Genomic DNA, 27501 nt, shown 5'->3' on the forward strand with positions numbered 1-27501 from the left:
ATCACAACATTTGTGTGATGCACCAACTCTCGCCTCCACAGTGTTGGATCACAAGGCGTGCATAACCACCACCACCACCTGGCTAAAGTAAACATTTACATTCAAGCAGTGTCTTTGCTCAAACAAGCCTGGGGCGACGGTCGTCCTTAGCCCTCTACTAATTATTAAAATTACACATTCCCATGGCAGGAACGAGTTAAGCTATAGGACAGCCACTTTTGAGTTTCTGTAAGTTTTACCAATGAGTCGCTGTGCTCCACGCAACCCCCTGCCGGGATTTGACGTTTCAATTGTGGGTGAAGGAACTGAGAGATTTTACTTTCATAGTCTAAAAGTACGCATGTGAATTCGAGAAGACACTCTTCTAAAATAGCCGTTTAACTTGGAGAATTCTCAGCATCCAATTACTTACTGCTTTGCTCATTACATTGAATGTGAAGTGGAGGCTGGGGAACTTGGCTCCTTGCAACCGCGGTAATGGCTTATCCAGACTACTGCACGGCAAACCACCACCACCACACACACTCAGATGCATGCCCACTTACTTACAAAGACAAAGATCCTCCGCGTAGCCTTTAAGAGACTGTTGGGGCAAGTGCTGAAAACGAGCACCTATGAAGGCCCAGGACAGCACACGAGGGGTTGGCGTGGCGAGCAATACGCCCGGCCGCCTTTGTCTCCCCAATGCTTATTTTACACACTGCAACAGGCACTCAATGAAGGCTGAGTCGACCTGTGGGAGGGCCAGGACCGGTTCAGATAATCGTGTCTCCTTATACAAACACACGTACGATGATATAAATGAAGACCAAGTGACGAATTGGAAGACAAAAACCACTCTCATTTGCGGTCAGAAAATGCGGTTGTGTTTTCGTCACTTATAGACTGGAGCTGTTCAGCAGTGCCCCACGCGTAAGCCTTAGATTTTAACACTTTCAACTTGGAAGTATGATACGCTGAATTCCATACACTTTAAAGAGGAAACTTTCAACCAAAAATAACTCCTTCAACGGGGAAACTGTACAAGCCCCGTGCGCATTATAATCCGGTACACAATCAAATTCCCAACTTTTTTTCAATGAAGCGACCAAAGCGTGGCAGGAAGGGCGGGGGAGAGATCGTTTCAAACTCCTTTTGATCTCCGCCTCGCACTCTCCGTGCCACCGCAGCGACACCGCCAGAAGCTGCCTACCGGGAGACAGCCGCTTTCCGTCACCGAATGGCTCTCAATCACCGCCGCCCGCAACTGCTTTGTCCACATCTGTAGCGAGCAGTTGCGCAACTTGGACGTTTGAGACAAGGCGTGCTCAGGACAAATAGTGATAACAAAGGCTTCGTTCGCAAATGTGCGGTGCGTGACGATGAAAATCCATCGCCGCAACTCGAAAGCCCGGTCTGTGTCGACTGTGTACTAACCCCCAGTTGTACAACTGCTCGCAACGGCTCGCAGAGAAGACGTTCACACGTAAAGTGAATTTAGTCGTGTGCAACCGAGTTGCGGGCAACTTATCGCTCAGTTGTGGCCCCGGCTCTATACACAACCAGATCAGGCCGAATGCGCCCAACTCGGCGGGTCTCACGCACTAAGCAGGGCTGGTCCTGCTTAGTGCGTCGGGACGATGGGGGGGGGTGACTGCCCAGGAATGGCGTTTCCACAAGTCGCGTACCGTTGCTTCTGATCATCACCTCCTTCTGGCACACGTCCTGCACGTTCACGGTGCAGTTGGCGATGTTCTTGGGCGCCGAGCATTCGCTGAGATGAAACTCCTCGCACTGGTAGCACTGAATCTGCAAGCTCCTCCCTGTGGTGGTGGCAGGGAGGAGGAAGAGGAGGACGCAGTTACAGGGGCACAAGCCTCGAATATCAACGGGAATCACCAAACGTTCTGAGCAGTTCAACACGTAGGCTTTCGCGACCAATATTATCCGTAAGAGAGTTTTGGTTTTTGTTTTTGGGTTAGATGGCGTCAGGATGACATCGCCACGTTTTTGTTGTGCAGCGCGTTTCGCCCCCAGTGTTAATTACTCTGCCTGGAATGTGCATGTCGATCATCGGGCCCCGACTGTGAACGCTTGACAGGGACCCCCTTGAAGGAGAGAGTCATGAAAAGACTCGGTGAAGCTTTCCTGGCTAAACAAAGCGTAATAGTAAACACGGCCGTCTTGCGATGACCACAGCTCAAGAGACATGAAGAAAAACACGCGGCGTGTTTAAAGGACGACGGGCGACTGTTTCAGGGTTTCATCAATATTAGGACTCATCAGCAAAGTATATGCACAGTACTGTATATGCAAATTACCAAATCATCCGCAGTGTGCCCAGTTTCATCAAAACTCACGAGCCAAGCCGAGTTACGTTGAGTTGTTCGATGAATGAAAGCTGCGTGATAATTCGACGTGTTACAGGCATGGGAATGGCCAGGAGATGACAGCATAGCAGTGGATTGGTTTAACACGTAGGCTTTCGCGACCAATATTATTCATAATAAAGGTTTTTGGGTTAGATCGCGTTTATTTATAAATGTGTCGTAACCCTCCACCACCCGACACGGCCAATCAGCAAAAAAAAGTGTCACGTTGACAAAAGACACGTTGACAAAAGACAAATAATTATTTGTCTTTTGTCAACGTGACACTTTTTTTGCTGATTGGCCGTGTCGGGTGGTGGAGGGTTACGACACATTTATAAATAAACGCGATCTAACCCAAAAACCTTTATTATGGATAGCAGTGGATTCTCGGATCCATCTGTGCAGAGCCTTGAGCGTTACCCCCTCGTAGGCGTGATGAGGTTCTCCAGCTCCCTCCAAAATGAAGCTAAGCGCTCAACTCAACTGGCCATACATCTCAATGCAGGTACCTCCTGAAAAATTATCTTGAAACGACGGCTGTGCGAGATACACCATTGGCATTACCTATTAGTATATTATCCCGCACCTCCGATTATCACGGTTGGCTACGTACGGCGCGAAAGAAGTTCAACATACATACATTGGATGCTGTACTGGTCAGAACACAGGAGTGCAATCCAGAGGTCAAGATTCGATCTCGCGGTGTGGCAGTTGAGACAACGGAGCAGGTTTCTTAAATCCCCTTGCCTATGCCCAGCCAGCAGAATAAATAGATCTATCACAGTCGATCGGCTGGTCGCGTGTGGTGGGGTAAAGTGTGGGTACTGCAACCTTCTCCAAGGCATCCGATCAGCTTGGAAAAGTAGGCCAAAATGCCCCCGTTTGGGGGGAAGGGGTGGTCTCGAAACCTCTCTCCGTTGGAGAGCCTCCTGCCAGCAGTGAGGTGAGTGAACAACTGCATGGAGCTGCGCCTTTCCCCTTGACGTATCGTTACCGTTGTTTTTATTAAAGGGGCTGTGGTACAATTCGCAATCTTGAAGCCGGTTTTATGGCGCTGCAAATCCTCAAGTTTCGAATTAGCCACGACTCAAACACACACACACACAACAAAAAATACCATCGCACCTTTTGAGAGTGATTTCACGAGATAAATGGATTTCAAAGGGGGCCATTCGCCCCGACTTAAAAGGCGATGTAATTGACTCAAACTGACAATCCGGGGCCCGGTTTTCATTTAGGGCGAAGCAAAAAGAACCTCTCTCTCGCTATCGCAGCGAAACCACCTGGCAACACACCTCGCCCGGAGCGTCGTGTGCGCTGAGTGTGGGGGCTCTGCTGGCGTGCTGCCCGCCTGCCTGCTGGAGATTACAATCGGGCTATGCAGACCGAGGTGTGAGGGTGGGGGGTTCTAGTGGCCGCTTCTGAGCGACGAGAGAGAGCGCGCACTGGGTGAGGATCGTGACAGCATCGCGGAGAGTAGGTGGGCACCACCCGCACAACACACCACGCGCATTCATTACCTGCACGGACACAGACACTTACACTCGCACACTTTCAGACGTACGAAAAGACGGAGATACGCGCACATCCAACAAAAATAAGATAGCCTGAAACTGACTGTTAGGACAAGAGCTGTTAGCGAGTAGCATCTGTGAAGGCCGGAAACGGCACACGAGGGGGTGGGTGGCCAAAACCACGCCTGGCCACCTTTGTCTCCCGAGTGGCGATGCTTACACATCGCATCGAGTACTCGTTTGAGGCTGAGTCGACCTAGGGGAGGCCCAGGACTGCTTAAAATATTCGCCACTGTTAATGGCTATGGGTGAAAATCAAACCCGTCTGGCCCGGTAGCACAGCACGCTAACCACCGCGCCACCGCTCCCATACACTCACATACAAAAAGAGACAAAGATCCCCCGTATAGGCTTAACAGACTGTTGGGGCATTTGCTGTTAGCACACATACATACACTCGTATTCATACACCCTCTCATACCTACATACATACAGATACACATCAATACAGTCACATTTACATAAACACACAAATTGACATACAAATACACCTACGTTTTGAAAAGCTACCTTTCAGGTTAACATACATACCCAGTACTGTACACATACACATCCATTCACAAATGTTTACGTACACACAAATATGTACAAATTCATACATGCATATAAACGCACCTCTACACACATTCACACAAAAACACACAAGCATACGCACACACACAAATACACACAGACACACACAGGCATACGCACACACACAAAATACACACACAAGCATACGCACACACACAAAATACACACAAACACACACAAGCATACGCACACACATACAAAAACACACTTGTCAGGATCCCCTCGTAGCCTTTGGCAGATTTTAGGGCAAGTGCTGTGAGCCAGCTCCTATTAAATCCGCCACGGCGCACGAGAGAGTTGTGTGTGCTATCTCTGCAACGTCGACTGTTACATTCCACACCGATTACACCTCGCCAGTTGTGATTCGTTTAGGCCGAGTCTACCTAGGGAGGCGTGGGTGATGACTGATTGTGAGCGTCACTCTTCCACTTCCCCTTGTTCGTGAAGAGCGGCTGGCCTCCCAACTGCTCAGTCGCGTCTTTCACCGAAGCCTCATCCACGGAGGCCGATGCTGCCACCGCTGGCACTTGTCATTGGCAACTCCACTCAGCACCACATCATCCCGCACCCTATCAGCCCACCTCGTCTCTAGCCCGTGCCGAGCCCTTTTAGCAGCTCGCGGTGGCTGGACATGCGGGCTACATGGCCCAGCCAACGTAGCCTCGTTTTCCGAAACTCCAGCCAGGAATTATCGGCCGTAATCGTGCGCCCCATCTCGTCATGCTGGCGGCACGTGGGACCCCGTTAACAGAGCCACACCTCGGCCGGTCTTGAACACATTCAGGGTGGGCCCTATTTTCGATCCGTGGCGGGTTTAAATCAGCCTATATTTGGGTGGCGAGGAGCTCACAGATCCACGAAAAATCTGCAACAAACACACGCAGAAATTCATATTCTTAGCTCTTTCGGTAAAGTCACGTTGACTTTACCGAAAGAGCTAAGAATATTAATTACTGCAGTCACGAAAGCTTTAAATCAAAATTTAAACACACGCAGGTCAAAGCGGACATTGCCCCCATCGCACCACGCCGGGATCCCTGATGCACAATCGTTGACCCTGCAGCACGCTGCTGAACAATTCAGGGGGTGTGGCAATTGCATCGATTTATCAGCACAGTATCGATTATTCCAGCTGACAATAACACGGGCATGGGGAATCGCGTGCGGAATTATTGGTACACGTCGGCAGGAACGGCTCCGCGTGACGCTCTGCAGCCACTAGAGGCCGCTGCACGCACCACGCCGTTGAAGCGAGAGGGAAAAAAACAACCACAGTAGTGAATCCGCGCATGCAGCGGCTAATGCGAATCCCGACGGCGCATTGAATCGCGTTGGGGAGGGCGTCAGGACCTTGGCGGCACTCGTACCGAGAGGTCTTTCAGGAGGCAGGTCTCGGGGCGGTGTCTCGCCACTTAGCACGCGGCAGGCTTTTGTCATCAAGAAGCGTTAATGGGACACGCAGAGTGCACCGTGTGTGTGTGTTCAAGAGAGCGCTGTTTGTATGTGCGTGTGTGCACTGAGCAAGGGACACTGCACCATCTTGTTGGTGCTCGAGTTTGCCTGGCAGTTTTGCCTTACAACTGGCACAGGAAAGCGAAGGTCCGAGAGGCTCGGGCATCTCTGCCGTTGGGAGCACTGTGACAGCGCAGTGGAAAGCCACTCGTGCCTCAAAGCAAGAGGGCGCCTGGGTTTGATTCCAGACTCGGGCGCCTTTCAGTGCAGAGTCTGTGTGTTCTCCCCCTGTCCTGCGTGGTTTCCCTCCGGGTACCCCGGTTGCCTCCGGTAGGTTAAAACAAAAATCAAACACCCCAATGCTGAAATGCACCCGCAAATTACTCCATTGAAGTTGAACACGTAGCGAGAGCGCACCCCATTCTGAGTAAATGGCAGGACCCTCCTGAAAACAAAAACAAAGAGTCTTGAGACTCGGGGAGACTTTTCTGGGTAACCCAAAGCACAACAGCATGTAACGTGCCTATTATACCGGGAGTTGCGGTGGGTTAGGAGGGCGTGACGTCATCACGCACGAACCGGGCTCAATGCGGGTGACGTCATCCCGCAGATGTTACGTCACCGCCGCGCATTTGCCCGCCCGCGTGCCAGCCAGCAAAACTTATATTTCCAATATAGCATGATATACAGTGCATGGTTGTAACTCTTTGTCAGTCCACTGCCGGATGAGGGCCTCCTCACAACGTGCTGCTGATCGTCGGAAGAATAATGACCTTCACCACGCGGGTGACTGCGTGTTGGCGAAGGCTGGGATCATAGATGTGGAATCACAGAAGTACAATACAATAATTGATGTTGCTCCACTGCCACGACGTGACTCGATACAGAAGGACAAATAGATTCATTGGAGAGGTCACGCAGACGTCAGCGACCAATGGGGAAGACCCACAACCAAATGGTGGGAGACGTAAGCGCCCAGACCTTCGAGATCGGATGTCGACTTGGCAACAACTGCGGGAGACAGCGCAAGGAAGGCAAGGAAGCGACGGTGCGAGGCGCGGGTGGCATGAGCGCCATTGGCCACGATGCCCTCTTGACCGGAACAAATTCGCACACGCCGAGCACCCCGCTGTGCACGCGCACGGTGCCGCGCCCCCATCGCCCGAGGCGCACAGCCATCGAGGGATCACGGCAACCCACCGTCTCCCTCCCTAACGGGGGAGGGAGACGGGGGAAAGAGCCCGCGTCCCCGACTCACAACACCCAGAGCGCGACGCTCATTTGCATCCTCGACATTTGTAGCGTTTAAATTTCGATTTAAAGCTTTCGTGACTGCAAGGATTCATCTTCTTTGGTTCTTTCGGTAAAGTCACGTAGAATGAGAATAAAATAATAAATTTATAAAATAAAATAACACAATAAAATTCTCACGACGTTTCGGCCACAACACAAGTGGCCTTCATCAGGTGAAGGGACGAGACTGTCTGTCGCTCCAGCGCTGTCCTCCAGACAGTCTCGTCCCTTCACCTGATGAAGGCCACTTGTGTTGTGGCCGAAACGTCGTGAGAATTTTATTGTGTTATTTTATTAATTTATTATTTTATTCTCATTCTACGTGACTTTACCGAAAGAACCAAAGAAAATTTGTAGCGTTTGATGGAACGAATCCTGGCCTGAACCCCCCACGTGCGATTTCATCCACAGGTCCGTGGCATTCCCCTGGTCGGGCGGCGCTTTTGATGTTGCGCGCGGAATCCGTGGACACGGCTCGCGAGAGCGGTCACCCTGAGCTCGACTACTGGGAGCGCCCGTGCCCTGGGCTGCCCCGTTGACTCCCCACGTGTGTTGACTAAAAACGAGTTCATCGAGTCACCGTTGACGATTCAGCGCATCAACAAACCGTGTCTGTGACGCCTCTGATCCTGTGCTCACCACATTTTTTTTTTAAAACAGCGTGATAAACCAGCGAAATGAAATAGTCAAATATCAACTCAGGTGACCGACACGGGGGAGGTCTTCATCCAGCAGTAGATTGACAAAGGGGGCTGTAAAGCATTACTTATTTGATTACTTCCCTGTTGAGACGTGTTACATCATTAGACTCGGCGGGAGTACGTAAGTCGCTGATGTATATTTAACGACTTTCGTTTCGTCAAAATAATGTTCGGCAGAGGGCCCCGACGGATGAGATTAAACACTGAATGGCAATTTATCAGTTTGTTTGTCGTTCTGTTCTCTTCCAATCCCTATTAACTGCGGAATTTGGCTTTACAAATCAATGAACACGACGTCTGTCTCACGCACGCACGCCACGTGGTCTAAATGACCGAGCCACCGCAGCCGCGCCTGCCGTAGGAGCTCTAAGATGAGACTGTCCCCAGATATTAAACACACCAAAGATCCCCCCGTATTGCCTGAACGGACTTTTGGGGCAAGTGCTGTTAGGGAGCACCTACGAAGACCGGCATGGCTTGACAACGCTACGCCCGGCCGCCTTTGTCTCTCCAGCGCTGAATGTTTGCACACGGCACCAGGCTGAGTCGACCTAGTGGGTAGGTAAGGCCCAGGACCGGATCAGATAATCGTCACCGATGGTGGCCGTGAACGGGAATCAACCTCGGGTAGCCGGATTCGAAGCGCAATGCTACACTACCGCTCGTCAAACAGACACACACAAGCATACTCACACACAGACACACAAGCATACTCACACACACAGACACACACAAGCATACTCACACACACAGACACACACAAGCATACTCACACACACAGACACACACAAGCATACTCACACAGACACACACAAGCATACTCACACAGACACACAAGCATACTCACACACACAGACACACACAAGCATACTCACACACACACAAGCATACGCACACATAGACACACACAAGCATACGCACACGCACAAATACACACAGACACACACAAGCATACGCACACACACAAATACACACAGACACACACAAGCATATGCACACACACAAATACACACAGACACACACAAGCATATGCACACACACAAATACACACAGACACACACAAGCATACGCACACGCACAAATACACACAGACACACACAAGCATACGCACACGCACAAATACACACAGACACACAAATACACACAGACACACACAAGCATATGCACACACACAAATACACACAGACACACACAAGCATACGCACACACATCCACAAATACACACAGACACAAGACAAAAGCCACACACGCAGACAAGCACACACACACACACCTACAAACATCCGTCGTTGCACGTCGTGGCCTTTAGGAACAAATGCCGACTAAAGGTCGGCAGGGCACACGAGGGGGTTGCGAAGAGGCAGCATCACGCCCGGCCGCCTTTGTCTTTCTCAAAGGCAATGTTTACGTTTACACACCGCACCAATGTGACTCATCTCTTGGGCTGAATCGTGGGGTGGGTGCGGCCAGTACTAGGCACGGCCGCCTTTGTCTCCCCAACGCAGACGTTTGCACACCGAACCAGGTTTCTCAATTATGGTCAAGTCAACCCAGTGGAGGCCCAGGACCAGGTTGATATGTTCGTCACTGGTGTTGTCCGTGAATGAGAATCGAACTCGGGTCGCTGGGTTCGTAGCGCAGGGCGCGAACCACTACACGACGCTCCTCCTGTTCCCCAAAGACACAGACGAACCCACACACGCGTGCGTGCGTTCTGACTGTGAGTACAAGCTGCTCAAGCCAGTCCCGAGTCGAGGGTATGGCTCAACACGTCGATCGAACGCGCGATAATCATACAAGACACGCAGCAGCAGCAGCAATTACAACGTTACGAGGGTTATTTTTCTTCTTCATATGAACGCAAACTCGTTTGGTTGGAAGTATTTTTCCTTAGCAATCTGGCCGATAGATAACTAGACGAAAAAATTGGCATTTTGGCCAGTTTGGTACTGTTGTTGGTGAGTTATGTGGTGAGTTTAGTTTCGCTGATGATGAGACGTGTCGTGGATTTAGTAATGGTGCTGGTGGGCTATGTGGTGAGTTTGGTACTGGTGAGCAGTGTGGTGAGTTTAGTACTGATGTTGGTGAGATATTCGGTGAGTTTAGTGGTGGTGAGCAGTGTGGTGAGATTAGTATTGGTGTTGGTGAGATATTCGGTGAGTTTAGTGGTGGTGAGCTATGTGGTGAGTTTAGTACTGATGTTGGTGAGATATTCGGTGAGTTTAGTGGTGGTGAGCAGTGTGGTGAGATTAGTATTGGTGTTGGTGAGATATTCGGTGAGTTTAGTGGTGGTGAGCTATGTGGTGAGTTTAGTACTGATGTTGGTGAGATATTCGGTGAGTTTAGTGGTGGTGAGCAGTGTGGTGAGATTAGTATTGGTGTTGGTGAGATATTCGGTGAGTTTAGTGGTGGTGAGCTATGTGGTGAGTTTAGTACTGATGTTGGTGAGATATTCGGTGAGTTTAGTACTGGTGAGCTATGTGGTGAGTTTATAATTGGTGAACAGTGTGGTGAGTGTCGTCGCGATTCTTGTTGGGAGGGGGGGGTTGTTTTAGTGAGGCCATGAGCAACTCCCACGGCCAGACGGTGATGGGGGTCCAAATTTGTCCCGGGCACACCACGAGGTGGGCCAGCGGACCCGGCACACCACGAGGTTGGCCAGCGGACCCGGCTCACCAGGAGGTGGGCCAGCGGACCCGGCACACCACGAGGTGGGCCAGGGCTCGAGCCCCTGTGGCGTGAGGCGCCGCACCACCGCACGGCCGTCCAGGAGCCGCGCGTCATCGCGTTTGCCAAGACCCTGAGCCCGATCCGCGTGCGAGTTACAGCTCCTTGGAGGCGATGTTGTTTTCGGTTGTGGCCATAATCATCGTCGTCGTCGTCGTCAACCATTAGAATTCCACCAAACAATCATCATTACCATCATCAATCATCCCTCTACCAGTCTCACAAACGCACACACACATTATCAAGCATCATCCTTATGAGACCGGTGAAACTTTGCCACCAAATGAGGCAGCACCGATTGGTGTGAAAATAATACAGTGTATGACCTCTGTACAGACTAATCCGTGGCATAGTAACGTGGAATTACCACCGCTAAACGAGGAACCGCGAGCGGAGGTAATCTTGCGTGTTGCGGGTCAGTGTCTTGCTGTGCCCGTATGTGTGCGTGTATGTGGCCCACTCAGCCCCAAATGAGTACCTGGTGCGGTGTAAACATCGCCACTAGGGAGACAAAGGCGGCCGGGCGTGGTGTTGGCCACCCACCCCCTCGTGTGTCGTTCCTGCCTTCATTGTTACTCGCTCACAGCACTTGCCCCAAGAGTCTGTTACAGGCTACACGGGATTCTGTCTGCGTGTTTTGGATATGTGTGATTGCCTGTAATGTGGAGTTGAAAATCACTTTACGAATGATGTCCAAAGGGCATTCGAAAAATTCACACGCGAGATACGAACGCGGGCGGTTGAGCAAACTTACGAGCGTGTATGAGGGTGTCTGTGGCTGAGTGTGAACGTGCGTGTGAGGGGTGACTGTGGCTGAGTGTGAACGTGCGTGAGTGTGAGAGAGTGACTGTGGCTGAGTGTGAACGTGCGTGAGTGTGAGGGGTGTCTGTGGCTGAGTGCGAACGTGCGTGAGTGTGAGGGGTGTCTGTGGCTGAGTGTGACCGTGCGTGAGTGTGAGGTGTGTCTGTGGCTGAGTGTGAACGTGCGTGAGTGTGAGGGGTGTCTGTGGCTGAGTGTGACGTGCGTGAGTGTGAGTGAGTGACTATGGCTGAGTGGGAACGTGCGTGAGTGTGAGAGAGTGACTGTGGCTGAGTGTGAACGTGCGTGAGTATGAGAGAGTGACTGTGGCTGAGTGTGAACGTGCTTGAGTGTGAGAGAGTGACTGTGGCTGAGTGTGAACGTGCGTGAGAGGGTGTCTGTGGCTGAGTGTGAACGTGCGTGAGTGTGAGGGGTGTCTGTGGCTGAGTGTGAACGTGCGTGAGTGTGAGAGAGTGACTGTGGCTGAGTGTGAACGTGCGTGAGTGTGACAGAGTGACTGTGGCTGAGTGTGAACGTGCGTGAGTGTGAGGGGTGTCTGTGGCTGAGTGTGAACGTGCGTGAGTGTGAGAGAGTGACTGTGGCTGAGTGTGAACGTGCGTGAGTGTGAGAGAGTGACTGTGGCTGAGTGTGAACGTGCGTGAGAGAGTGTCTGTGGCTGAGTGTGAAGGTGCGTGAGTGTGAGGGGTGTCTGTGGCTGAGTGTGAACGTGCGTGAGTGTGAGGGGTGTCTGTGGCTGAGTGTGAACGTGCGTGAGTGTGAGAGAGTGACTGTGGCTGAGTGTGAACGTGCGTGAGTGTGAGAGAGTGACTGTGGCTGAGTGTGAACGTGCGTGTATGAGGGTGTCTGTGGCTGAGTGTGAACGTGCGTGAGTGTGAGAGAGTGACTGTGGCTGAGTGGGAACGTGCGTGAGTGTGAGAGAGTGTCTGTGGCTGAGTGGGAACGTGCGTGAGTGTGAGTGAGTGACTATGGCTGAGTGGGAACGTGTGTGAGTGTGAGAGAGTGACTGTGGCTGAGTGTGAAGGTGCGTGAGTGTGAGAGAGTGTCTGTGGCTGAGTGTGAACGTGTGTGAGTGTGAGGGGTGTCTGTGGCTGAGTGTGAACGTGCGTGAGTGACTGTGGCTGAGTGTGAACGTGCGTGAGTGACTGTGGCTGAGTTAGCGCTACGCTGCGCTACGAACCTGACCACCCGGATTCGATTCACGCTCACGGCGAACACCAGTGACGATTATCTGAACCGGTCCTGGGCCTCCCCTAGGTCGACTCAGCCTCAAATGAGTACCTGGTGCGATGTGTAGTAAACATCGCCACTGGGGAGACAAATGCGATCGGGCGTGGTGCTGGCCACCCACCCCCTCGTGTGCCGTGCCGGCCTTCATAGGCGCTCGCTAACAGCAATTGCCCCTACAGTATTCTCAGGCTATACGGGGGATCTTTGTCTTTGTGGCTGAGCATGAACGTGCGTGCGTGTGAGAGTGTGCGAGCCGCGGGCTATGTCAGCCTCAAACGAGTACCTGGTGCGGTGTGGAAATGTCTAAACTAGGGAGACAAAGGCGGTTGGGCGTGGGGCTGGTCACCTCGTGTGCCGCGCCCGGTTCAATAGGAGCTCTCTAACGGCACTTTGCCCCCAGCAGTGTGCTAGGTGTGTGAGTGTGCGAGTCTGAGTGTAAGTCTGTGTGTTGCAGAGTGTATGCGTGTCTGTGTCTTTCATGGCTACAGCCATGGACTATCCATGTATGTGTGCGGCCGTGTGTATGCGTTATGCACCTATGCATGTGTCTATATGTATCAATGTGTGTATAGCGTGTGCATGTATACACACATGATACATACATGTGGCTATATGTATGTATGCACACGTGTGTATGTATGTGCTATGTACCTATGCACGTGTCTCTAACAATGTATCAAATTTAGTGTGCATATATTGATTCATACGTGTGTACTGTGTGCTATTTTCCAATATATGCTATTTACCAATATATGTATGTCCATACCTATCTCTGTACGTGTGAATGTATGGTGTACGTATCTGTCTCGATATCTAGATGCACTTTTACCTGTGCTCAGCAGGCAGAGTAGGGCCAATGCGCCCAGCGGAACCCGCATCTTATGGCCGTGCCCGCCTCTCGACTCATGCGCTCGGGAGGGGGGGGGAGCCACACGGGGGAGTCGCTGGAGCCACACGGGGGAGTCGCTGGAGCCGCTGCCCAGGCGATGCTTGAGAGTCGTGGTCTCAGACCTCTCGCCCCTCGCTCGCTCTCTCCAAGCTTCGCTCAGCCCCAGGTAAGGGGCCGGACGCACGGGGGTCGGTCCCAGGTCTCCACAGCAGCGCGCGCACGTTTAGCGGCAGGGCGAGAGGCACCCAGGCAGAGAGAGAGATAGGAGGAGGAGGTGGGTGGTGGTGGTGGTGGTGCTACAGCCCAGGCGTGCGCTCTCTCCGCACCGCTCTGCTGCTCATTGCGCACTGCCGAGGCGACGAAACGTGCGGCGGGAGCGGCGGGAGCGGCGTCGGCCGCCACCGCCGCGCGTCGCGCCGCGGACCGCGCGGCGCTCTGAGCACCAAGTGAGCACCAAGTGAGCACCAAGTGAGCACCAAGTGAGCACCAAGTGAGCACCAAGTGAGCACCAAGTGAGCACCAAGTGAGCACCAAGTGAGCACCAAGTGAGCACCAAGTGAGCACCAAGTGAGCACCAAGTGAGCACCGCGTGTCGCGCAGCCGTCCTCCCGCCGAGAGCGGTCGCCGCGCAAAGCTAAAGCTCGGGTGGGCGGTGGGGTGGAGGAGACGCCGCCGCCGCCTCCGCCGCCTCCGCCTCCTCCGCCGCCTCCGCCGCCTCCGCCTCCTCCGCCGCCGCCGCCTCCGCCGCCTCCGCCTCCGCCGCCGCCTCCGCCGCCTCCGCCTCCTCCGCCGCCTCCGCCGCCTCCGCCTCCTCCGCCGCCTCCGCCTCCTCCGCCGCCTCCGCCGCCTCCGCCTCCTCCGCCGCCTCCGCCGCCTCCGCCTCCTCCGCCGCCTCCGCCTCCTCCGCCGCCTCCTCGCGGTCACACGCCCGCGCGGGGAGAGTGTGCCCTGCGTGTGCGCCTGCTGACGACTGCGGTGCTTCTTGCAGCCCCACGGCAAGATCCCAGATAAGTGTGCGGACAAATAGACGCGCATTCACCCCCCCCACCACCCATCCCACCACCCCCCAATCTCTCTCCCTCTCTCTAACACCGACACCCCATCACCCACGCTTCCGTCCCTCCATCCGCAATCCCGCCTCTGCCTTACACCCCCCCCCCCAGTCCCCCACTACCCCCCCCCCCCCCAACGCCACCTCCCACCTTTAGCCCCTTACGTAATCCCACATGGCGAGGTGGATGTCCCCTTGATGGGTGCGTGCGTCAACGCTGCAATAGACGCGTCTCCCCCGCCGCCTGCCTTGCTCGCCGTGTCTCAGTAAACATTAACTCCTCCCGTGCCACAAGATGCTAACCTCGGCTGGCGTCCTCTGTACACGTGTGCGCTCAGATAATTATGAATACGCCTCTCGATGACATGTTCATGGGGTGAGGTGGGTGGGGGGGCAGTGATTTGCGTGCAGTTGCTGTCAAACCCAGCCACCTAAATTTCGCCGGCCACGGCTAACACGAGTTGTGAGTGGATGACATTCAAACCCGGTCTTGGGCTCACCCCCCCCCACCGCCTAATCAACCCCTGTAATCCAGAGCGTGAAGTATGGTCGAACAGGGCCAATTACCACCGTGGCGTGGAGTGGCCCTCTCCCAGTGGTGCATCGACAAGGGGGCTGTAAGTTATGTTAACGTATTACTCTCTCGTGTAAAACGCGACTGTATTTGTACGAAATTTGAGCTTTCTGGCCCTTGTTCTTTGATTATTTCGGTAAAGTCACGTGGATAGAAAAAAAATAATATAAAAATAAGACAAATAAAATAAAACAAAAACCACGACGTTTCCATCGCAACACAAGCGGTCGTCTTTTTCCTGATGACGACTGCTTGTGTTGCGATCGAAACGTAGTGGGTTTTTAAAAATTATTTTCTCATAATTTTGTATTCACTTTCTTTTTTCTATCTACGTGACTTTACCGAAAGAACCAAAGAATATGAATTCCTACAGTCACGAAAGTTTTAAGTCAAACATTTCTGGCCCTTCTAGAACATCACTCACGATCGTGCAACGGTCAGATCGCTTCACGACGAACCCAGTCCATCTGAGTTCGATTCCCGCTCACGGCCAACACCAGTGACGATTCTCTGAACCGGTCCTGGGCCTCCCCTAAGTCGACTCAGCCTCAAATTAGTACTTGGTGCTGTGTGTAAACATCGGCACTGGGGAGACAAAGGCGGTCGGGCGTGGTGCTGGCCACCGACCCCCTCGTGTGCTGTGCCGGCCTTCGTAGGTGCTCGCTAACAGCACTGTTCAAGCTATACAGGAGATCTTTGTTTTTGTAGTTGATATGTGTCCAGGGACCGGTAGCGAAGGCGCCTTGGCTCAAAATCGAAACGTCAAATCCTGGTCGTAGTTCGACTCTCCCTTTCATCCCTCCCGGGTCGATAAAATGAGTACTACTTTGTGGGAAGTCACACAAAAGTTGAAAACTATGGTTGTCACAGTGAATAGACTCGTCATAGGAATGGGGAAGTAGCACCGCTGCTGCTGGCTCGTGGTTATTTAAGAGGCGATGAGCCTCACTCTTCGCTTTCAGCGCCAGTGCAGAAATGCTGCGGACGGCTTCATTAATTTCGCATTTTCATAATAGTATTGCGATGATAATTACTTTAAATAGCACGAGTAGAGAATCCATTGCGCCGCAATTGAAAACAAGTTCCAGCTGTCTTTGTCAAACTTTTCTCACAATCCTGTACTCGGAGCACTAAAAGTAATTTGCTTTTTTATGTCTTCATAAAATGCTAAGATAATATCTATTGTGAGAGTTTTTTGTTTATATTCTCGAGGATTTTATAAATATTTTAGCAAATGAAATACATTAACAGGAGCCCAAATTGAACATTTTGAGCGATTTTAAATGAACCGTGGCCAGTCTTCTGTATTCATTACTCCCACCTCTTTGGTGGCGCTATCTAATTGCATTATTATTGTCCTTTAAACTTCTTCCGCCGAATCAATGAAATTCAGTTGTTTTTACACTGAAAATCCCGTGCAGCCAGTTACCCAGCTAGGTTCGGTGTCAACGACCCGCAGCAGCAGCAACTAACAACAACTACTAACAACAACAGTTATTACTGGAGTGGAGAGGTGCCTAGCCAGCAGCCAGCCATGACACTCGAGGCATAAGATTATTTTTAAAAGTTGTATGATTTGATATGCCTACTAAAATGGCTGAAGTTGTGATGCAGAGGTTAACACAATGCGCTACGGTCTAGCTAACCACCTGCATGGTGTAGGCTAAAGTAAAATCCAAACCGATCATGGACCCCCCCCCCCGTCTCCCCTTTCCCCCACACCCTCCTCCTTTAGCAACCCCCACTGACCAAAGTTGAACAGCCACCCCCATAATCGACGCGGCGTGAGAAGGACCTTCATCTAGCAGTGGATTAACAAAAAAGTACCGTTAATTATTTATTTGATTCCAGTATATACAGTATATATTTATACTAAGCGTAGTTTGCCTTTAATGTGTTTGATCATGTATGTTATGCTCACTTTTTTATGAATCGTATCAACGCTTGTAATACTGTTGCTTCATATTCATGTTTATTTTACGGCGTTGGATCGTCTGTGCAATTAGTTTAATAAGCGCGTGTATTCATACGGATGCCGCATTCTACTCTGCCAATGTCTTCCATTGACTAAGACAACGCTGGTCTCGACGGGCTCTTAAACAGCAATAATCGCTGTCCGTCTCCTTGCCATTGCCTTTCTCGAGGGCTTTTGGGCCAGAATCTTGAGCCGTGTCAGCAAGGAAAAAAAAACAACACGGCAACTTCTTTCTTTGTGTGTTCGCGGCAAGCCCGTTGAGGCTCAACCGCAAAACATTTCACCGTGAGCGAGTTCGCCGCCGATGTCCAGTGTATCCGTGCCCGAGCGCTGCTCTCGTTTTGTCAAAACACCGCTGGATGAGGAGCCTCCCCACGCCTCGAGGGCCACGGGAGATATTTCACCACCCTTGACCACGCTGGTCGGTGCGCGTTGCTGGAGGTGGGGGACAGCACATCACGGCGCTGGATGTTGCCACCCTGCCCCTCACCGCACCCGTCTTCCGCGTACCGCGGTCGTCCATCCAAGCTCTGTCCAGGCTCAAGCCCGCTTAGCCTCTGAGATCTGATCAATCGGGCTGAGTGTTTCAATGAATAATGATTTCGCCCGCAGAGTGACTCAGAGGTCAGGGACACTGAGCCAGCACCGCTTATATTCTCGATTAGAATCCAAGTTTCGACCAACCGCAATTAAACTCGCTTCTTCTTCTTCGTAGCGAGTTGATGCTCCCAGGCCAGTCACCAATTACTGCAGAAGAACCCATCGCATTACATTTGGTTTCACTTAACGTGGCTATATTTGATCTCCGATTATGGCAATTATAGGCATGACTGTCAGGTGACAAATTTTATGGCCGAGTGTGCGATACATTAGATGAAGAGGATACTGGAATGCTAGATTTGATGAAGAGGCTACTGGAATTTCAGGCTACTGGAAGGCTGCGAGTGGACGAATTCGCGTGGGAACCCTCGTCCGTCCACAGCTGTGTTCTGAGAAACGGGGCTTCTCGATCGGCAAGATCTCCACGTGGATTCTTCATCCAACGTCACGATTACAAAACAACACAATTGAAATTGAGAGGGGAAAAAATAAAAGGCCAGATGTTAACAGTAAATTATTTACGCGGAAATTAAAGTGCTGTAGCCACATCAGGCATAATGTCACTTTGAAACCTTTCGCTTTGTGATTTCGTTCATTTCAAAGGGTCACTACAATTCCACCCGTGACACTTCTCGCACACGGCGGGGGCTGGCGGCGGCGGCGTTCGCGTTGGGAGCTCCGGGCGGATGGATGCGTCCGGCCGCGTGGCTTTGATGACGGAGGCACCACTCGTCCACTCGCAAGAAAAGGTCACGGCAGAGGCAGTGCCGGAATGTCCTCGAGGCAAAAGTAGCCAAATGCCACGGGCCCCGCACTTTCAAGGGACTATCGCTAAATGCTTTCAAGCTATCAATTCCGGTTCAGTGATTCTGCACTTGCTCTATTACTATAGTATTATACCGCCTTCGACTTTCATGAACGACTGGGTGATTAATTTATTTTTCCAATACGAAGGTATTCTGCAAAAATCCACTGGCTATCATCAGAGATGTGTTCATGAAGCCATTCAGATATGTAAACACAGACACAACTTCAACGGAGAACATGGGTACAAATTGAGCAATCATTGCAAGGACGTGATTAACCAGGTAAAGTCTTAACCTGATGTAATGTTTCCATGCTTCCTGCGATTTTAGCTGACTCTCTAAGTTGCATTATTAGGTTGGATGTCTTTGTATTGACGGGCTGGATGTCATTCTAGCCCAGTCACCGATACTGCGACATACTAGACGAGTCACCGATGCTGGGGCATACTAAGCTCGTGCATTGATATGCTAATCTCTCACTATACAATAGCCACGTCCACAGCCTCAGGCAGACCATCTCTAGCCCCACCCTCCTACCCTGAGGCTGCATCCATCTCAAGCCTACATAAGTCCTTGTTTCAGTAGCTTTCTCTCTCTCACCTGAAGACGGTCGCTTGTGTTGCGATCGAAACGTCGTGATCTATGAATACTTTTCTATCTACGTGACTTCACCGAAAGAACCAAGGAGTATGGGTGATTAAGGTGAGCGGTTTGTCGTATTATCTGGCTGTATAGCAAGTGAAAAAAATACAATTACTTAACGATGCAAATAAAACAAATTAGGGCCCCTTTATAACAACACATGCTGCAGGCCCCGCACTCGCTTAATCCGGCAGTAGGCAGAGGACGGCGTGTGTCGAGTCAGCAGCGTCTCTGTGCGCCCCCCGCCTGACTGTACTGGCGCGACCCTCACGCTGACTCCCCAGGCCCGCTGGGAAGCGAAGCGAGTTGGGTTCGCGAGATGGACCCGCGTGGTTTCGACCCAGATTCCCACGGTAGCCCTCAAGTCTAAACCGACCCAGAGTTTGATTACGAGAAACTAACGCGAATGTGTGTATCCAGAAAGCCAATAGGCTCATGGATACATCGTGACATTTTTTTAATTTACTGTAATGCGGGGTACAGATTACACTGCGCTATGAACCCGGCGACCTCGGTTCGTTTCCCGGTCACGGCTCACATCAGTGCTAAGTGATGTGCGAACCGGGTCTGGACCCCACCCTTCGCCAACTCGCACTGACCAACTTCGACTCGGTGTGGAAAGGCCTTCGTTGGATAGCGTGTTGACACGTGGCCGAACAGGGGAAACGAATATCCCTTCGAAGGGTTTTGTGCGCCAAATCACAGAGTCCTCGTCACGCACGTGCCTATGTAAATGCTCACGTGAGCGTTCTGCTAGAAAGGTCAACGTTTCTCAGACAATGAGTGGGCACACGGGCATGCTATACCGTACTTCAGTTCCAACATTTGCAAAACTCCCGTCTTTGCGATCCACCACGGGCACTCCTTTTCCCAGTTTACCGATCTTCTCCGTTCAAAAGCTAATAAAGTTGCGATTGCGCGCGCCTGATGATTGCTATAAACGCACTCCACATGATGCCGAGCGCTGATTCGAATTCAGAACGAAACTTCGCGTTAGATGCACGCGTTCGCGCACAAACACACACGCATCGCGTGGGACGTGTTAAGCAATCATCAGGCGCGTGCGGCGTGTAGCATCGACTTTATTTACGTTTGAGCGGAGGGGATCGGTAAACTTGAACACGCGCAGCGTGGCGGATCGCCACGAGAGTAAACCCCGCAGTCTGGACAGGGTCCAGACACGTCAAGTCGTGCAGCTAGTCCAGACCCCGAGTTACCCGCTGTGCGCCTGCAGCTGCGGGGGCTTCTGCGGCGCTGCTGTGCAGCTCTCTCCGGTACGTGCTCGGGTTGTCATCGCGTTCCCGCTACGCAAATGATGTCTGACGTTTCGCTCCACGTGCTCGGATCTTCTTCGGGCAACCGAACTGAACAACCGCCCGCCGACTGAAGAAGCCGTCAACACGCGGAGAGCGCGAAACGTCGGACATCGTCACGCCGAACAGCACGCGGCACACATCGTGTGCGGGTGGGGGGAACGTGGGGGGGGGCGCTACAATCGGAGAGCAAATTCCATGCCCATGCAAACAAACAACTGGCGATGGCATCGCATTGCAAGGAGGCAAACTGCACGTGGCTGCCTGGTGCACGCGAGGCTCTTGGCACCAAAGGGAGTCCTCGATGCAATGGCCCGCGCGGAACTTGTCGGGCGGCCACGAGGCCGGACGTGCCTGGCGTCCATGACCGGAGACATCGCGCTGAGCGCACGGGGCGGGTGAGAGGGGGAGCGGTGGTGTCGCGGTTAGCGCACTGCGCTGCGCTACGAACCCCGGCGACCCGAGTTCGATTCCCGCTCACGGCCAACACCGGTGACGATCATTTGAAACCGGTCCTGGGTCTCCCCTAGGTAGACTGAGCCTCAAAATGAGTGGTGTGTAAACATCGCTACTGGGGAGACAAAGGCGGCAGTGCGTGGTGCTGGCCACCCCATTCCTCGTGTGCCGTGCCGACCTTCATAGGTGCTCGCTAACAGCACTTGCCCCAACTGCCTGTTGAAGGTTAAATGGGGCATCGTAGTCACTAGTCTGTAAAGTGTTCCATCACACTGTGGTGAGCGGTCAAGAAGAGACTCGGGCCAAGGGACACGTCGCTTCAAGGAATTGACGGTCTGTGGCCAAGGGCTAGGATGGGCGTCCATCGCGGACATGAAGCGATGGAATCGGCTCCGTGGGCAGTAGCTGACCGTTCAATTGCTGCGGCGCAGGGCCGCGAGAGATAGTGACGCATGCGACGGGAGGCCGTCAACCAGCAGTTGATCGACCAATGCTTTTATTTGCGTTGGATGCAAAGCGCCCGCTAGCGGCTGCGGGGATTACTGTGACCCCATCATTGAGCTACAACACGAAGCGAACAACTATATATTTTCAACCCACGCACTTCCATGCTCGTGTCGCGAGATTAAGCAGGGGTCCCGAGTCTTTGGGACGCTATTGAAACTAGCGTGCGACTGGACGTGGGTGGGTGTGTGGGTGGGTAGGTGTGTGGGTGGGTAGGTGGGTGGGTGGGCATATGGTGAAGTCAAGGGGCAGCCCGTCTAGAGGCTATTAATGAAGGGGGAAAGGTCGTAGCCTGCACCCAACGTCCAACGATTTATTTGGGAGGGAAGAGCAGTTACCTCCCCATACATTCCCACGCATATGGTATAACTCAACAATGTTCGCGACACATTATGAGTGTACTACTACATTGTTAATTCATATCTTTTTTTTCAGGGCCAATTGGTTTGAATACATAATAGAGCGAGGTACTGTTTTTTTTACCAATTAAGTTTGACCAACTTTGTTGACTCAGATCCAAGGGTGTCTGGGTGAGTGTGCAGGTGGACATTCACAGGATGATGATTGCCATTCTGTATATGTACACGTGGAGCGTGCGACTGTTATCGGTGTCAGGACTTTGGGATCCTCGTTATTACGATTATCTTCTATGCCCATACACAGGTTCTTGATGCTATTATCATACACAATATAAAATAGTGTATATAAACAATTTTGCCGTAGTTAAAATCAATTATTGTTTGAATCAATCGATTGAATTGCCATCCGGTCTTATGTTACCCAGCATCATTGATATACAAGCATCGAATATCTCATCATCTAACCTCATGAAGTCCTTAAAGGCCTCGCAAGCCAGTTCCATTCGGAACTATTGCAGGTAGCAGTGCACTTACCCTGTGTCAAAAAGCGGACCCCGCAACATGATACTACAGAAATACTTAGAAGTGGCTAGAAAATGCCTCTGTCTCCACCGGGGGCACGCTGTTATAACACCGTCAGAGAGAGTTTGTGGCACGTCAACTATTATTATCATTCTGCTTGTTTACCCAGCAACGCCTCATTGAGTCTCGAGACTCCATTCCAGCAAGGTCCTGCCAAGTTCTGGCAGTAGGGGGTGAAGCCGCTGCTGCTGCTGCTGTGTGAGCCTCATTGAGTAATTTGCAGGTACAATTATTTTCAGCATCGGGGATGTTTTAGTCACTGCCGAGCTAGACTGCTACGTGTTTTCAACAACACCGAATTGTCTAATTCTCAGAGCTGGGATGAGAGGAATCGCGTTGACCACCCAACGATGAACACGACGGAGCTGGGATGAGGGGAATCGCGTTGACCACCCAACGATGAACACGACGGAGCTGCTCTGCACAGTTCGTTGGTGGCCAGGCTGAGACCAGCGACTTCTGCTGCATAGCCCACGGGCCACACCAAGAAACTGGTTACCACCGAATGTAGCAAACATTTACTCGTGCCGATTCATTCATGCGGCAAAATGCAAATGCATTATTTGATAACCCACTCATTTCCAAATTGTTCATGACACAATTCACCGTTATTAAGCACGTGCATACATTGGAGCCGCTAAAGCTACGCCACTTCGGGTGGCACCGACAAGTGAGATGCGTACTATGGGCTCAATGGCCAACAGAACGAAGGAGTGCTGATGAGAAGTTATCAACCATTGCTCTGACATAGGCGCTGACAGAGAAAATGGAACATCTGAAAGTTGCGCAGCGAAGCTTGGAGAGGGAGAGAGAGAAGTGCCCAGATGTAGACTCATAGATGGCGGGACGAGGAGAACTGAGATAAACAACACAAATGAGAGGCATCGTATCGACTCGTAAAAAAGAGTGAGTTGGCTTCTGCAGGACGCATGGCTACAAGGTGATGAATATGGTCGATGGCTAAGACTGGTGATGGAATGGCACCCTGAGGGAGGAAACGCCATGGGGGGGGGGGGGGGGGGGGGTGACCGCCAACTCTAGAGAACCCGGTTTCACCACTGGGCAGATTGTGTGGTCGGTCCCCTGTACGGTAATCTTCTGGGATGGATGGTGGTGGGAGTCAGGTTTTAGAAGAATTCCCTCATCAAAACTCTACACCAGAGCCAGATATATTTCCGACCATCATCACCTCGCCAGTGAACTGGAACATGTACACCAAGATCTCAAGATGAATGGATATTCAGACTACACAATCCGTAAAGCCGTCACCCCAACCGTTGGGAAAGAACGATCTGAGGACCCAATCAAAACCATCACCTTGCCATACATAACAGGGGTCACCAAAAAGATTTCCAAAATCATGAGCAAACACAAGATCCAGGTTCGATTTAACACAGTACATAAAATTCGTGATCTGATACCATCTGTGAAGGATGTGATCTCTGACATGCAATACCCCAGCGTCTACAAACTAAGCTGTGTCTGCGGCAGGAGTTACATTGGGGAAACAAAGCGATATGTCTCGGACCGTGTTCGTGAACATAATGCAGATCTGAAACACAGTAGGACCAATATCTCGGCCGTGGCTGATCATTGTTTTAATGCGGTGGGCTCACACGAAATTGATTTCTCTAAGACGAAGGTACTTTGCAAACCCGCTGGCTATCAACAAAGATTCGTTCATGAAGCCATCCAATTTCAACCGAGAGGATGGGTACAAACTTAGCAATCATTGGAAGGACATGATCAACCAGTTTAAGTCATAACTGGCTGTGATGTTCCCATCCTGCCACCTTCCGATGTTAGTTGTAATTTTCGGCTCTGCGACCCCAAATTAACATGCAAATCTCTCACATTAGCATGCTAATCTCTCAAAGTAACATGCTAATCTCCCACATTAACATGCTAATCTCTCATATCAACATGATAATCTCCTACATTAGCATGCTAATCTCTCACAGTAACATGTTAATCTCCCACATTAACATGCTAATCTCTCATATCAAAATGCTAATCTCTTACATTAACATGCTAATATCTCACATCAACATGCCAATCTCTTACATTAACATGCTAATCTCCCGTATTAATATGCTAATCTCTCATATCAACATGCTAATCTCTCACATTAGCATGCTAATCTCTCATATCAACATGCTAATCTCTCACATTAACATGATAATCTCCCACATTAACATGCTAATCTCTCATATCAACATGCTAATGTCTTACATTAACATGTCAATCTCTCACATTAACATGCTAATCTCTCACATTAACATGCTAATCTCTCACATTAACATGCTAATCTCTCACAATAACATGCTAATCTCTTACATTAACATGCTAATCTCTCACATTAACATGCTAATCTCTTACATTAACATGCTAATCTCTCACATCAACATGCTAATCTCTCACATTAACATGCTAATCTCCCGTATTAATATGCTAATCTCTCATATCAACATGCTAATCTCTCACATTAACATGCTAATCTCTCGCGTTAACATGCTAATCTCTAACAATAACATGCTTATCTCTCTCATTATCATGCTAAACTCTCACATTAACATGCTAATCTCTCACATTAACATGCCAATCTATCACATTAACATGCTAATCTCTCACATTAACATGCTAATCTCTCACATCAACATGCTTATCTTCTGCAATAACATGCTAATCTCTTACATTAACATCCTAATCTCTCACATTTAACATGCCAATCTCTCACATTAACATGCTAATCTCTCACATTTAACATGCCAATCTCTCACATTAACATGCTAATCTCTCACGTTAACATAGCCACCTCCGCACGCTCATTGTGGAGGTAGCTCATCGATCTGACATTAATATGCAAATTTTTACCTGGCAGCCCTTTGATTGGTGGAACCCACCACCAGCGCGGTCGCTGCCCACCACTCACATTAACATAAGCTGTCACGCCCATGCTGCTGACATTTGCGCTACGCCCATTTCAAACCTTTATAAACAGTTTGGCTTTAGAAGCTAACCCCCTTTTCCTGATGACGACCGCTTGTGTTGCGATCGAAACGCTGTGGTTTTTGTTATTTTCTTTGAACCTATCTAGGTGACTTTACCGAGAACGCAAATAATATGAATCACTGCAGTCACGAAAGCTTTAAGTCAAGGAATAATGTAGTAGTAATAATAATGTAGTAGTAGTAATAATAATGTAGTAGTAGTAATAACATAGTAGTACAGTAGAACCTCGGAGATCGAACGCCCCAGAACTCGAACAATTCGCTGATCGAACATAATTTTCGACCATTTTTTGCCCATCGAACAAAAATTCGGAGGTCGAACAACTTGAAAGAACCTGTTTGGGCCGAGACGTGTAGCCAAGGCGACCGAGACAAAGGCGAATGACCAAGTTTACACGTAGCTCTCGCCAAGTGCAAACCCGCAAAAAACATCGTTCCGTTAACTTTTTCCTCACCACCTTCCACTCAAGCCATCCACTCTCCTTACTACAGGTAAAGTGACGTTCAATGTTCAATTATTCTGTTAATTGTAACTGTGTTTCTTGTTTTTTTGTATGCTTTTATGTACTGTACTGTATTTTAGTATTGTAAACTTTGTGTAAAAATGGCCCATAATAAGAGCATCCTTGGGTGGGGAACCAATTAATGCTATTTCCATTCATTCTTAAGGGGAAAATTGATTCGGTGTTCGAACAAATCGGTGTTCGAACACGCTTTTGTAACGGATTAAGTTCGATCTCCGAGGTACCACTGTATTACAAATAATACAGACTTGCCATCATTGTACCGGCGCACAGTTTCTATTTACTCATTCGTGTCTCACGCTCTTCGCCGTCGCGACCATTGCATCATCAGCTGAGCTTTTCTCGCGTTGTCACGCACGCTCGATTGTCCAATAACGCGATAGATAGTCGCTGCTGCTGCTGCGTTATATAACAAACACGCCGAGGAGAACGAGGCGTGTGGTGGTGGTGGTGCCGTATTGCCCAGATTATTACCGCCTTCGGAAAGTAAGACGCAGCCCAAGCTTGTGCCCCCAGTGCCAAAGACGTAACAGTTAAGCGCCATATAATCTTTGGAATTGTAGTGCTGTGCTATCTTATATCAATTCATATTAATAGTATTACTTTTATACCCATTTGGTCACACACACACACACCTAAGGGATTCTAAGAAGCACCCCAACTTTAGAATTACAGGGTGGGGGGGGGGGAGTTACGTCTTGCAATGCGGAGGTTGAAGTTGCACGTGCAGCGCAGTAGCTGCGGTGTAGGAGGAGGATGGTGGGGAGAAGGGTCTGTGGCAAGACGACGTAGGGCAGTTGTACTGCACTGCATTGTTATAGGACCGGGGAGACGTCTCGCCCCCCCCATCCCCTACAGCCATCCAAGCCACCACCACCGCCACAGTCCACACGCTGCTGGCATCACCGGCAATGAAGACAGCAGCACGAGCGTGGAGCAGGCAGCGAATCGTGCCCCTTGCGTCGCCAGCATCCTGTGCGCTACTGCCGCTGCGATGTTTCAGTAGAACGAGGGCACTAACTATAGGGCAACAATGAGACTCGCAGTCTCAAAAGGGTGTTCCTTTCTACTGTGAAGACGGACCATTGCCCGAATCGTCACCTGTTTATATATTAATTCATTTTAGGGCATTGTTATGAACGAATGTGTTGAGTCTTTGTCTGCAAACAATGAGTTTGTTGTTGTTGTTGTTTTGGGTCTTCTCTTACCTGGCGAATAAATCGCGGATCAAGACAGCGCGTGTCACGGACTTTACATCAAGAAGCAGTAGAAATGTATCAACCTTCTATACAGGGAATCCTCTACTTACGAACACTCGACTTACTAGCTTCCAGATATATGAACAAACCTGGCCGTATGTCCAGTTGCCTGCTCGGACCGAGATGGCGATAGTGGCAATAGATGGCGGTGGTGGCATCGACATCTGCTGAACATGAAGAACCAGTGGCATCTACAGGCGATTACACAACTTTTAGAGCCATTCCCCGTGTTTAGTGTA

The 27501-nt window shown here is 50.6% G+C and overlaps 1 protein-coding gene and 1 long non-coding RNA gene across 2 annotated transcripts in view; one reads left to right on the forward strand and one right to left on the reverse strand.

Annotated features, from left to right (window-relative positions):
* Positions 1-14256, reverse strand: part of LYPD1 (LY6/PLAUR domain containing 1) — a 35958-nt gene extending 21702 nt beyond the window's left edge. The window contains exons 1-2 of the mRNA XM_032944674.2: positions 13547-14256; positions 1668-1802 (exon numbers count right to left, since the gene is read on the reverse strand). Coding sequence (XP_032800565.2) covers positions 1668-1802; positions 13547-13595 — 184 coding nt within the window. The 5' untranslated portion in view covers positions 13596-14256. The remainder of the gene's footprint in view (positions 1-1667; positions 1803-13546) is intronic.
* Positions 14257-14789: 533 nt separating this feature from the next.
* LOC142911608 (uncharacterized) lies at positions 14790-27236 on the forward strand. Its single transcript, XR_012933484.1, has 2 exons — positions 14790-22691; positions 22783-27236. It is a non-coding gene; the product is annotated as an uncharacterized LOC142911608 (long non-coding RNA).
* Positions 27237-27501: the final 265 nt, after the last annotated feature.

This window comes from Petromyzon marinus, chromosome 4, assembly GCF_048934315.1.
Source record: "Petromyzon marinus isolate PM22_M1 ecotype Great Lakes invasive population chromosome 4, UKy_Petmar_22M1.pri1.0, whole genome shotgun sequence".
Lineage (NCBI taxonomy): Eukaryota > Metazoa > Chordata > Hyperoartia > Petromyzontiformes > Petromyzontidae > Petromyzon > Petromyzon marinus.